This window comes from Apus apus, chromosome 2 (genome assembly GCF_020740795.1).
Source record: "Apus apus isolate bApuApu2 chromosome 2, bApuApu2.pri.cur, whole genome shotgun sequence".
NCBI lineage: Eukaryota > Metazoa > Chordata > Aves > Apodiformes > Apodidae > Apus > Apus apus.
The window spans coordinates 9,195,305-9,208,511 of record NC_067283.1 but is presented as its reverse complement, the minus strand read 5'-3'; the positions used below and the strand labels follow the sequence as shown (position 1 = coordinate 9,208,511).

General features: G+C 37.2%; 1 protein-coding gene across 2 annotated transcripts in view; it reads left to right on the top strand.

Moving 5' to 3' along the window:
* Window positions 1-10,203, top strand: part of LMBR1 (limb development membrane protein 1) — a 68,602-nt gene extending 58,399 nt beyond the window's left edge. For both annotated transcript variants that reach the window (XM_051610521.1, XM_051610522.1), the window contains 3 exons: window positions 417-483; window positions 4,810-4,971; window positions 6,803-10,203. In XM_051610521.1, coding sequence (XP_051466481.1) covers window positions 417-483; window positions 4,810-4,971; window positions 6,803-6,885 — 312 coding nt within the window. In that variant the 3' untranslated portion in view covers window positions 6,886-10,203. The remainder of the gene's footprint in view (window positions 1-416; window positions 484-4,809; window positions 4,972-6,802) is intronic.
* Window positions 10,204-13,207: the final 3,004 nt, after the last annotated feature.

Sequence of the window (13,207 nt, the reverse complement as noted above, 5' to 3'; positions counted from 1 at the left end):
TTCTTTTATAAACTTTATAGAACTTTATAAAAAGTTTGCAGGACTGTAGTAAACAGTTGAGGCTTTGCAACATGGTAGTTTGGAATTATGTTTGAATCTAAGCATACATAGCACTATGATCAAAAGCAAATTACTATATATTTGATTTTTTTTTTTCCTCTTGGATCATCTATATCTTGTGTAACACCATATGCAAAAGTGTGACAAAAGCAAGCAAGAGTAACTATGTTATTGTAAATTGCTTTAGATTTAGAATAATGATTTGAAGAATGTGACTTTCAGGTATTCTTTTTTATCTTGACCACTGTTACTTTGTGTGTGTTGTTTTGTTGTTTGTTTTGTGGTTTTTTTGTGGTTTAGTATTTGTTTTTTTTCTTCAACATACCACTTAAATGCTGTTTGTCATTTTCAAACAGATCATTGGAAACTGTGTCTCAATTTTGGTGCTGAGCTCTGCTTTGCCAGTGATGTCAAGGACACTGGGTAAGTGAAATGAGAGTATAAATCATGGCAATAAAAGAAGTTTAATCGACTTAAAAAAACAAACAAACAGGAAAACAGCCTGTAGCATGTATGGTAGACCTTTTTGACATCAACATGAGGTGTTGAACATCCATTTAACCTACATGAACGGCAGAACATACATAGTAAAAAAAACAATGCTAAGTGTTTTTTAGATAATATATTCTTTTAAAAAGGCAGGGCAGACTTGAAAACTTGTAAATCAGGAGGTGGTGAAAAGAGTAGATATGCAGTCTGCTTGTTCAGGGCAGTATAGAATAGTTGGAAAAATACATTTGTGGATTTCAGGTAAAAAATTTGAAATAGCACAGTAGAAATGGCTTTTTAAAAGCACTTAATGACTCTTAATCAGGTAAGTTTTTTTTATCAGCAATGATACCAGGCTACTTTAATTTACTCTAAAATAATCTGCTTGCATTCTTTGTTACTTCAGTTTTCAAACATAAAAATTTGCAATCCAGCGTAATAGAACTGCAGAAGTTCTGATATTTTTTTTCTGTGAAGAGCTGACAGTAGCATTTGAAGTGGAAAAACTATTTTAACCAGTTTGAAAGACAAGATGTTTTGTACCTTCACTTTGTTTAATTAGGTAATCTCCAATTTGAATTCTTGAAGTTAGATTACAAGGCTATTACATGTTTAAGTAGTGCAGAATACTTGCAGCTAATGTGAATTTCATTGGGAACATTACACAGAACAAAACAAAAATCTTCACCTCGGGCTGTATGAGTCTTAAGTACAAGCTTTGGAGTTTAAGCTCTGGTCCACAGACCAGTAATGTACACCCAATAGTTCTGCAGCTGATTTTCTTTTCAACCAGAGTACTGTCAAATTAAGAGTAGTTAATATTGTCTGGTAAACCATACCGTGTATTTTCATGCTGTGTATATCTACAGGTGATTACTTTTATTAGATTTACCAGATCATTTCTGTAACAAACATAAAAACTGTAATGCTTTTTGGGAGGGTTTAATCTTAAAATACACATTCTAGAGCCCGTGCTTTAAAAATCTGTTGTAAAAGTTCATGGAAATGTAAAAGAATAATCGAAGTATTTGAAGAAGTGCAGCTTTAAGAAAAAGCCAGTACAATAAATAAGAAGTAAAACAGTTCCAGCACTTAGAGCAAGATGTTATGTTGAAAAAACTAGTGTTTTAGAAGAAAATTTTAACACGAGTATTGTGTTCCCTAAGTTACTACATTCATAATTTGTTTTTTTAAAAAATAAAAATAATTGTTAATGATCTATGAGATTAACAGTCCATAATAAATGGCTTGTGTAGAATAAGTATGCATGCTGGGTGCATTGTTGTCTCATAGGAAACAGATGAATGGTAAAACTCACTTAAAAAAGGCCAACAAATGAAATTCCTGGATAGTTTGCCATAGAGATAAATAAAAGAAGAAAAAAGATGGAACAATTAACACACAGCTAACAAATGCACAGTCACAGCTGTCCAAACAGGATTAATAGAGTGTGTTAGAGTACAGTGAGTCATGTGGTGCTTTGCAAAAATATCAACATGTGTTGCACTACATGCTACTGCCCTGTGGCACTGAATAGATGAAAAGAAGTAAATATGTTAAGCAGATTCATAGTCTTTTCACTTTATTAAAAAGGAGAGTTTTTAATCTAATCAGAAGAGACTAGACTTGATAATTATAGGAAAGGCAAAAAAGCAAAAGTTATCTAATACAGGCACTGACCCTCTTCAAGTTACAGAAACTGAAAGCTGAGAATTTAGTTGTGTTTCTAGTATTCTTACTAAGTATCTCTGGGTTGTAGATTTCTCTAATCTGTCCTTTTTACAACTCCAGGAATGTTTTTACTAAAATAAGTTATTTTACAAAAATGAGTTAACTCATCTTTTCCAGTACCTTTCAGCCTTTCAGTAGTCATTCTTGAGGAAAGTTTCCTACTAGCACTATCTTTCCAACAACTGTGAAACAACGTGGGAACAGAGCACTTTAAAAGCTAGGAATATCCAAACAAGGAATTGCAAGCAAAATTGGATTTTCTAATACACAGAAGTATTCCTAGAATTCGTCTATTTATTACAGTGAAGTAAAAGTGAATTAAACCTTATTTTGATGTACACTCTAAAACCACGGTATTTTTTTTTTAACCGAAACAATTCTTTAATATTTTACTTGGTGAATTGACCACCTTTATTGGATATATATTTGTATCCACTAGAGATGTAGCTTTCTGTTCACTTACTGAGTGGTGGTTCAAATTGCTGTCTTGGAAATGTTGTTCTGTGGGCTGAGTAGATACGTGTGTAAAAAAAGGCAGCAAAAGCTTTTTAGCCTTTTTCTCCCACAAACTTAAAAAAATTATACTTTGTGAGATTTTTTTTTTTTTCTGATGAGCAGTGACTTCTTTATTTGAAGAGAAAAATGTATGTAACTTGTGGACAGCATTTTTCCCACTTCTCTGACAGAAGTGTCAGGCTACATTTTTGTTTGTCCTAGTAATGCCCAAACTATTGGTAGTGATTCTTCTGAACCCCTTTGCGTCTAGAAGTATTTTTGCTTTTCCAGAGAATTCTTTGCCCAGTGCTCTACCTATTATTTTTCTTTTCCTTTAAAGGTCTGAAAGCTGATACATTCAAACTCGACTTTCTCAGTTTTCTTGTAACTCTGCAGTCTGACTGAAACACACTCTGCTTCTTTGAAAATATTCCTAAAGACACTGTTTGGCTTCTAGTGTGAAAGCAACTCTGTGTTTATTATCCTTCATCTGTTTACTGGTTGGTTCAGTCAGCCAGTTTCTTCTTCTTGTGCTAAGACCTTCTGTGCTTTTTTGATATTCCTCCCTGCCTTTCTTGCTATTTTTATCAGTTTCAGTCATTTTTATTCTTAGTTGTTTATCCTTTGAAAATTCTCCTTTTAATTTTCTTCATTTTGGCATGTTTTTCTTAGATACTAAATTTGATTCCCCTGTTTTTTATTTGACTAATGCTAAGTACAAGAAGCATGGGTACCTTTTACCACTGTGATAGCTAACTGCTAAGTCTTGGGTATCAAGGTACAATAAGAGTTGTAAGTGCCAGGTTTGCCCTTGAAAGGAGTTTCCTATGTTCTAGCTTACACCCATTGTTCTTTGTCCTATTACTGGGCACCACCAAAAAGAGACTGGCCCCTTCCTCTTGACACCCACCCCTCAGATATTTATAGACATTAATAATGAATAACCATTAGGTTAATGATTGGACTCAATAATCTTGAAGGTCTTTTCCAACCAAGATAATTCTGTGATTCTGTAAGCTTCCTTCTTTCCCACTCTTGGTCTTGACTGTGAGAGTGCACGTTGCTCTGACATCATTTGTGTCAAAGGTTTTTTAGGGAATATAGTAGTTTGTCAATCCTAGACAACTGTTATTTGGGTATCATCTCAATATTCTGCCCTTTATTCACTGCAGTTCTAGATTTAGACCTGGCAAAGGAACAACCTGTGGTTCTTCCTCTTCTGCCTTCTAGGATGGACACTTACACATTTTGGGAAGGTTTTTCTCACTTAGTGATTGACTAGCTTTTGATCAGCACAAAGCCCATGTTTCAGTGTTACAAGGTCCACTATGAAGAAGACCTGTCAGGATTGTCTTTCAGCCACACTCTTTTCCTTCTGTGCAAATGCTCTGTGGCCATAGTGGTAGGAAGATCTAGGAGAAAAACTGCAGTTGGAAAGATGTCTTTAAACTTTGGTTTCAAAAGCAGTGGCTCAGAAAAAACACTTATAAAGGGCTTAGTGTTTACTGTAAGTGTTGTGGCTCTGGTGGAAAGGCTTTTTGCCAGCTGTATTTTTTAATAAAGCCCATGGTGCATTTCGTCCTTGTGCAACCTGGTCTGTTTGGGAGGTGGGGGGTGTCCCTGCTCATAGCAGGGATGTTGGAACCTGATGATCTTTAAGGTTTCTTCCAACCTTAACCATTTTATGATTCTGTGATCCTTTCCTGGGGTAGATAACGATTTTGTAGTAACTGAGATTTCAAGCAGTTTTCGTAGTTTTATTTATTGAAATTATAAAAGCAGAATTCTTACCTAGAATAGACAATTTCCTTCAGCTCATATTACTCAAGCATTTTACTTGGAAACTTAGAGCATTTTCATTGATAAGTGTGTCATACAATTTTATAGTGGTCAGTGAAGGGGTAAATGACCTTAAGAACATTGTCTGATGTGTTTAACCATGTGTCTTATAGTGTGTTGACTGAAAGAATTTTGCTTCCATATTAGAAAATGTAATCAAGATTTGGATGTAAATCTTTAATGCAATTTTAACAGGAATCACCAGATTTGATCTCCTTGGAGACTTCGGAAGGTTTAACTGGCTGGGGAACTTCTATATTGTGTTATCTTACAACTTGCTCTTTGCTATCGTGACAACGTTATGTCTGGTTAGAAAGTTCACGTCTGCTGTGAGAGAAGAGCTCCTGAAGGCATTAGGTAATAGAGCATTGAAAATGTTGTTTGTAGTTGAATTTTTCCTTTATCCAGCATTGATACCTTGCTGTGCTACTGTTAAAGTTCTATTATGACTCACACAAAACTTTCTTTTTGGTGGAAGTTTCTCTAAGGTAAGAATGCATGGCTTTGTGAGGAGAACTAAGGCACAATGTTGATCTTAAATATGTGTCCATGTAGTTACTGATCTGCAGGTGGATTTTCAGCCTTCAGAGAGTGCAGAAACATTCTGTTGCTGCTGAGCAGTTGCTCCAAAGTAAAACTTCAACTTGTATGTTGCCTTTTTTGCTTTTTTGTTTAAAGCAATATATTAATTCCCTAAAACCAGTGTAGTAAAAGTCTTAGTTGCTTTGTTGTGATGCTTCTTCTGGGCACTACATGTTCAGAAATCTCTGTACAGAATATAAAGAATCTTAGTAACTGCCTGAGTAAAACCTGTACTTGATGTGATCATTTTTTTTTTCAAATTGAGCATTCATGTTTCTTGGCCACAGCAGAAAGGCTTGAAACATGTGTGATCTTAAGAGATTAAAATGTATAGATTCAGTAATTTTGTTGTTACTACATCTTATCTTTACTAATTAATGAAGCTCCTACCTCTTTAGTACCCTAGAGTAGGACTTGCTTAAATTGAGAGCTCATGGTGAAACTTCAGTGTTTATAACTTCAGATTTAGTTTGTAGTGTCTAAAAGGTACTTAATTTTCACCCACTACTGCTCTCCAGAGTTGTCACCCTGGTAAACAAAATCCAGGCACTTTCTAGGGTGCACCTCTACTGGTGACAAGTTAAAATCAGATCTACCAAACAGAGAAAAACAAAATGACTGATAGTGAAGGTTTAAAACAAGTTCATGCTGTGATTTTTGATGTGGAGTTTTGAAGCTCCAGGGGAACAGATTAGTGAGCCAGTGGTGTGTAAATGTCCATTGGTTTTTATGCTGAAAATCTTTTTAGAGAAGTTGCATTGTTGACTGAGACAGATATATGATATGAATATGATGGATTTGACATTATCCCCCAGCTTTTAGTTAAGGTGACTTTATGGGAAGACCTTGATTAATTTCTTTCAGGCGACTTGCATAATCCTATCTTTTTTTGGTGCAACTGTAAAGGGATTACATTGTATAATGTAATGGCTGTTGCAGAGTTCTGAAAGAAAGAAAGTAACATCAGTCAGCATGAGTTTAAAGCAACAGGTCTGGTAAAACTTTAAAGTTTCTTTCATAAAGCAAATGATGTAAAATCTTTATCGTGATAATTCATGGCCTGGGGCAGGATGGGAGACTTTAAATAGCACTCATAGTAGAGAACTATGCAGTAAGAAAAAATGGCTTGGAAATGGAGATAAACTAATAATAACATAGGCCTAAAAATATTATTACACAAACAAACAGTTTAAGGAGGGGATGTGGTCATCCCCTATGATCTTAAGATCAGCAACGAATACTTTTCAGTAAGATGCTGCAGTTTAAAACAAGTGTTTTAGGTAATTATTTTGATCTTTGTAGGTTGGCAGAGTAAAGGATTGCAAGCGTTTCTCAGTTCTTAACATCTAAGTCTGTGTTTTAAGGCAGTGCAAAGTTAGGCTTCTCCTGCTTCCCTTCTTTGTAAAAGTAGAAGCCCATCATCATGAACTTTTCTGACTTAAAACACAACTGAGGGACTTTCCCACAATTCTTACCTGAGCTAGCATGTAAATTCTGCTCTTCAGCAAATGTAAAGTAGAAATATGTTTGTATGTATTATTTTGAAGAGCTGTATACATGAAACATGGAAGTATCTCAGTTTTTCTGTATTGTGTAATCTTTGCAGGATTAGATAAACTTCATCTGTCAAACAATCCAAGAGACTCGGAGACAAAACCGTCTGCAAATGGGCATCAGAAAACACTGTGATTAACAATCACCTGCAATCAACAGAGCTGAAAACATCAACCTCATGGCATTCCTGTCATCTCATCAGCATTTTTGTATCGATTTTGTTTGTTGATAATTTGGGTCCAACCTTGTTTAATTTTTTTGATGCTGTGTGCTTCTGAGGAAGTTAAGTATATCAGATTCTTCTCTTTCCAGTGAACTTTTGGTTTGCTTGTTTATTTCCCAGTAAGTTAATGCAGGAGGTGCCTTGAAGACTGGAAGCTGAAGAGAAGAATGCATTCCTTTTTATTTGTTGGCAGTCTCATATCTGTAGGTATAAACCCACTACCATTTGAATGCACAGTACCTCCTGTGTTGTACAGGCACAGCTATAAAGAATAACTTTGGGATTTGGTTTAAAAAAAAAAGAAAGAAGAAAAAGAGATACACTTGATGCCCAATATGACCCTTACTGGGAATGTAAACTATCTGGAGTAGGTATCCTTGAAAGTAGATAAACAGTTCCACCAAGAACGTGTTAAAAATGGCAGTAGCTGGTAGAGATCACAGTTCCTTTCATACTGGGGGCAGTAGGGCTGTTCACAGTCTAATGTTATGAAGCTGTCTGGGAAGGCTATTGTTTTCAGCTTTCTGTTCTTAGCTATAAATGCAAGGCTGCTTTACTGGTTGTCAGACAATGTCTTACCAAATGGAGTGGAGTACAAGATGAAGATTAACTTCAATGTTAAATCTGAGCCTAGTATGCTTTGTAAAAAGCTGTGTAGACTCCCTGTCACAGCTCTTACAGGTCTGTAAGCTGTTGTGCTGTGGAGGTCACTTACCTTACCAAGTATGTCCCTGTAAAACTCTTTATAAACTACTGTGTATAAGCAGTACTTGTAATCCATGCAAGAAGCACAGGCCTAGAAGGCTGCAATTGCAGGTTTTTACGATCTTCGTTAATTTGAAGTAAATTATTTCTCTGAATTTATACTATAGTTACCAGGATTTCTGTTCAGTGGCATAATCCAGTATCTTTCATGAGACTGTTTTTTAATGTACACACAAACGTGTATATAGGCCTGTATGTGTAGATACTGTAAACTACATTCTAAGCTTATAGAGATGAGATGGGTGGGTTGGTAAGTAAAACTTGTGTGTTCAGTCTCAGTGGTAAGAATTTCTGTGGTGTTGCAGTTTAACTGCTCAGAGGCCTTAGATCCAGGATGGCATTGGTGGGGGGTAATGTCTTTTTTCTTCGCATTACTGCAGCCTTAGGGATCCTTTAAGCAGTTTATAGTAAAGAAATAACCCACCAACCAAAACCCAAGTAAGTATTCAGAACCTGGTTGCACTTTTTTGTCCTGCTCTGCCACAAGTAATATTCAAACAGATGGGAATGAGGACATCTTCAGTGACACCCTCAATGTGCCCATGATGTAGCAAGTCAGATAATGTTTGTGTTTATTTCCTGTTTCTGTAAAACAAGTATGTCTGTAGTTTGAGGTCTTACATGTGACCAAGTGGTGACAACTAGCTGTCCAGTGTGGCTCCAAAAAAAGAGAGAGCTTGCATCAGAAACTCTTGGGCTGTTCTCCTGAGATGACTGCTCTGGGCTGTGTGTGAATGTGAGCTGCTGCTTCTCCCCCCACCCCAGAGTGCTTAAAAAATCAAGCTCCAGTATGCACAAGGATTTATCAGTTATTTTTTTGCAGGCTGCCTTTTCTGACTTGAACTGGGGCATAATGTAAATACTGCTGTAGTAAATATGATGCTAGAGAGTTACTTGGGGTTTTTTTTGGTGTGATTAGTATCAATTCAAGGTTTATTAAAATGACTATTGATGTGTTGTACTGAGTCTTGAAAGACTTAAAGTAAAATTGCTTGATTTCATTAAGATACACAAGCATCTCTTCTGTTGTTTGAGTTTAATGCTGACATTTTAATTGGAAATCTTTATCTGAGTCAAAGTTCTGCAACCAAGAACAGGGAGCTGCAATTAAAATTGTTTTAAATTGTGTTTACACTTAAAATATTAGAAATTTCTTATTAGGGGCATCATTCAGGTATTCTGAGAGCTTGGAGCCTTACATATTAGTGTTACAGTTAAAAATATCTGAAATGTATCCACTTGTCCATGCAAGTGACTGTGTGACCAAAATTGTCCTTGTGTCTTAATGGGGCTGGTGAACTGTGGTGTGTGAGGCTAGTTAGCTTTACTGAAATGTTCCTATTACAACTTTAAGACACTTATTTAAATACACCCTGTGAAACTGAATTAATGAATTGAAGGACTATATCTAGAGAGTGTGAACCAGCATAGGTCTTGCTGTTCATGGTTTTGGAGAGATGTTTGTCCTGACATCAGTGACCCAAGAACAAAGGAAAAGATGGGATTGTAACATGTACGTGGTTTCTGAAAGTGAGTTGGGGAGTTACTTTGAGCAGAGCCTGTTCTGGTGATCATCACACAAGTTCCAGGCAAGACTTGCAAAACTCTAATTCAAAACAAATGTTACAACCTTGCCTGTTCCCACCCCCTCTGGATTCTGTGGAGATGTGTAGGTTAAGGCTACCTTAGTAAAGATTTTACACTGAAATACAGAAGATGGTTAAGATGCTGCGTGGTTTCCAAGGTGGACCAGAAATTCAAAACTACCTTGTGTAGTTACTGACAGTGTTGTGTTTTAAAATCAGCTGTTGATATTGTGACACTGTCCACATGAAAATATGCCTTTGGCCTTGACAATGACATGCTTATGCAAAACTTCTTTACAGATACAATGCTACTTTCAGATATACTATGTGTAAGATAGGTCAATATATACTTTTCACAGAAGCATATGGTCACTTAAATACAAGCAACTGGTAATTCATTAATGGATATTGACAGTACATTCCTAGTATTTTGACTCATGTAGAGTCAGGTGGTCTATACCTTCAAGGTATATACAGCTGATCTTAGTAACATTAACATCTGCCTCACTTCTTATGAGGCAAAAAGCACATAAATGCTTCCATCTTCAACTAGATACCACACAAGACCAAAAAATAGATGTAAACGATGTGTTTTTAAGTTAGCCATTTCTTGGCTTTATTCTCTGTTGGTAGCACAATATTAAATGCAGTGGCAGAACTGTAATATTGTGGGATTTCTCAGTGTAAAGCACACATACTTATCACTTTAAGCTAAAAAATTATAGTATTGGTTACTGTGGAAGTAACAGTTTTTGGATTCATAGGAAACTTTGTTTGCTGTCTGTAATGTTATGTTTATTTTTGGCCCTGTTCCTCCAAACCCTTCTACCCTGTTGACTGTTTTACTGTCATAGAAATTAAAGGATTTGACAAGTTGTTTTCCTTGTCTGGTTCCAAAGTACCACCTGGAGTGCCAGGGGTGTGTGCTGTGCTGCAGCCGTGTGCTCGGTGGGATGGGCAGGTGGCAGGTGCTGCAGGGTGACACCATCCCCAGTGCCTCCCCAGGAGTGGCCAGTGCCAAGGGGGCTGCAGCCCTCCTGTCCCACCAAGTCTCTCCTGCTGGCCCATATGTCTCTGTGGCAGCTGATGCTACAGGTGTACCCACTGTGTTGTAAAGACAAGGCCTGTTCTTAAAGAATTTACAATGCAAAATGGAAAGGAATGAGGTAGGAACAAAGCACAATTGGCTTCTTCATGCACGTGAATTGCTTTGAATTTTGTAAGAATGTTCTAGGTAATTTTCCTTTCTCTTTTCCTCCTCTTCTGGAAGTGGAATGGGTTCAGGGGGTGTACAAACACCAGCTGAGCCTTATGCTTAATGGACTAGCATCTACAATTTTGAAATACCATGTGCTGGAAGACAGCTAAATCCTGCTGTTTTACATATACTCTGATTTTTAAATTAGCAGTTTTTAAAATCTAGGTAAAGTCATTTAAGCAGACAGCACATTATGGCTGTGCTAACAACCTCTTAAAAAAAATGTGCTTAGTTTTGTTTAAAGAAGTGTTGATGTGAACTATGAAAGGAAATAAGAGGACCTTCCCTCTAGTTTTAGTATTTTTGTTGTTATTTGATTGCTGACTTGAGACAAAATTGCATGCGTTAAGTTCCCTGCCCAACTCATATTTCAGGATCTGAAATCTGGAGCTCCTGAATATTGAATTTACTCTTGGTGAACTGGCAAGTTAGTTCAGTCGCACTAACAACATTTGAGCTTTACGAAAATGCTACTTTTGAGTTAATCCCATTCAGGGAGAGCAATCTCAGTCAGAATCACTTGGGTCGTGATAACCTCTGCCACCTTTTTCTGCCGTGCCCAGTGCCCTTACCACAGGCACAGAGTCTCTGACACTGTCCTAAGAAGTTGTGATGCTGCTTTTCTGTTCAGGCTGTGAGATCAGCCCCTGGTCTGTCCTGCCACACACAGTTCTAGTTGCTGCACTGAGCTACTTTTGATGGGGACTGCAGACTCTCAGGGTTTCCAGGTGATAGTTGTGCAAGTTCTCCAACTGAAGCTTTTCACTTTCAGCTCCATTTTGTTGGGACTAAGATGCCATTCAGGATTTCCTGATTGTATGTTTCAGTGCAGGCCATGCTGTGTTTGAATGGCTTCTTGTCTCAAGAGAGCTGCATGGTTCTGACTAGAAGTGTCCCCTTAAACCACATCCAGAGAGGATCTCCTACAAGTTTAATTTTAACAGTTAAAGTCTGACAATATTGGTCAGAATCTTAGAAAGGAGAACAGATCTGCTGGGGGATTAGCACTAAATGGGACTTCCAGAATCCTCACTGTTCCAGATATTTTTTGGGAGGTGTGGTGATGGGGAAATGACATGGAGCTCACCTGTGCAGACAGTCTGTTTTTCCATGCTTTTTTTTTTTTTTAGACAATCTTTAAAATGCCCTATTACTAAAAATATATTTTAAATTCTAAAATTCATTAAATTCAGGGGCTGATTAAACTTCTTTCTAAATCTGGACTTCAGTTATTGGAAGACATCAAACATCATGCCTTGCTTTCCATTTTTGTTTTTGTGCTTCCATGTCATTCACTCCCATCTGGCAGCACTGATGTTAAGAACAGTTACTTGTCCTGATGTAGAAAAAACATGAAATAATGAAAGAAGAAGGATCTACCTAGATCTGATGTCTGATCTGTAAGAATACATGCCAGCAGGAAACTTAAATGGGAAGGTTTTTTTTGAAATGCATCACAACTTGAGCACCTCAACCTCTTCTTTTAAAGAAAGAGAAGAAAAAAGTAACATTAGTAAAAAAAAAAAAAAGGTTAATTGGATGTTCTCTAAATATGCCAGTAACTCGCTAAGACTGTAAAGAACGCCCTAAGTTCTTTAAGTCTGTTTTGTGATTCCCAGTGCAATAATATCCTTGACTTCAGGTTCATAGAAGCCTGTGAACTTGTGAAGATGGCTCTTACTTGGTAACGACCTGAGGGTACTTGCTTGTTCTGTATTACCATATTTTTCTGAGTAGCTTTTTCAATTTAATTTATTGCTCATAGTTGTGGCTTTTTGTTTTTTTGTTTTTTTTTTTTTAATATATACACAGTATTAAATGTTTTAACATTTAAGGTGGCTCCAAACAGACCCTCTCTCCCCCATGACATTACGTTTTATAGTCGACATCACTGGATGAAGCTCCTTCCATGACCTGTGCTTTATTTTGCATTCTTTTGTGTATTCAGTGGTTCCATAGATACCTGCTAGTGAAGTATCAGGGCACTTGCTTTGCTTTTAATGTATGTATTTACCTGCATAGTCTGTACAGAAACATTCCCTAGTTAAAAATGCTCTTCATTATGAAAATATTAGTATTTATTCATTCATTTGCACTTGTTCTCTTTTTTTAACAATAAATGCCATTAAAACAGTCCTGTCACTAGAGTGGGTCCTCTAACTAAATTCCCAAGAGCTCATGTATGAATTAGAGAGGGAAATACTTCAGTGTCACCGTTTGACTCGGGTCCAACAACAATGCCATGGTATGTCATGCTTTTAATGTTCAGCAGTGCGAGGCAAGAGCCCCCTTCTCAGCAGAGTAACGTGCTGGTGCAGCCTGTTCAGGCCCGTGCCCATGGCAGGAAGTCTGGAGTAGCTGACACACTGTGGAACTGCTCTTTAGGGTCTTCCTTGTAATTTGTAGAGTAAGACCGTGGCTCTCCATGTGCCTTGCTGCCTTCCCTGGTTGGAGATCCAGAGATGCATCCTTCTGGTGTGTTGCCAGTGTGTAACTCTCTCACATTTCCATCAGTTAAACTTTGCACTGTGCCAGGTAGGACTCTTCATGTTTTCTGCACCTTTTGTATTCCATGTGTGAGCATGTTTTGGACCCTCTCTCTCCATGGAAAATGATCATTAAACC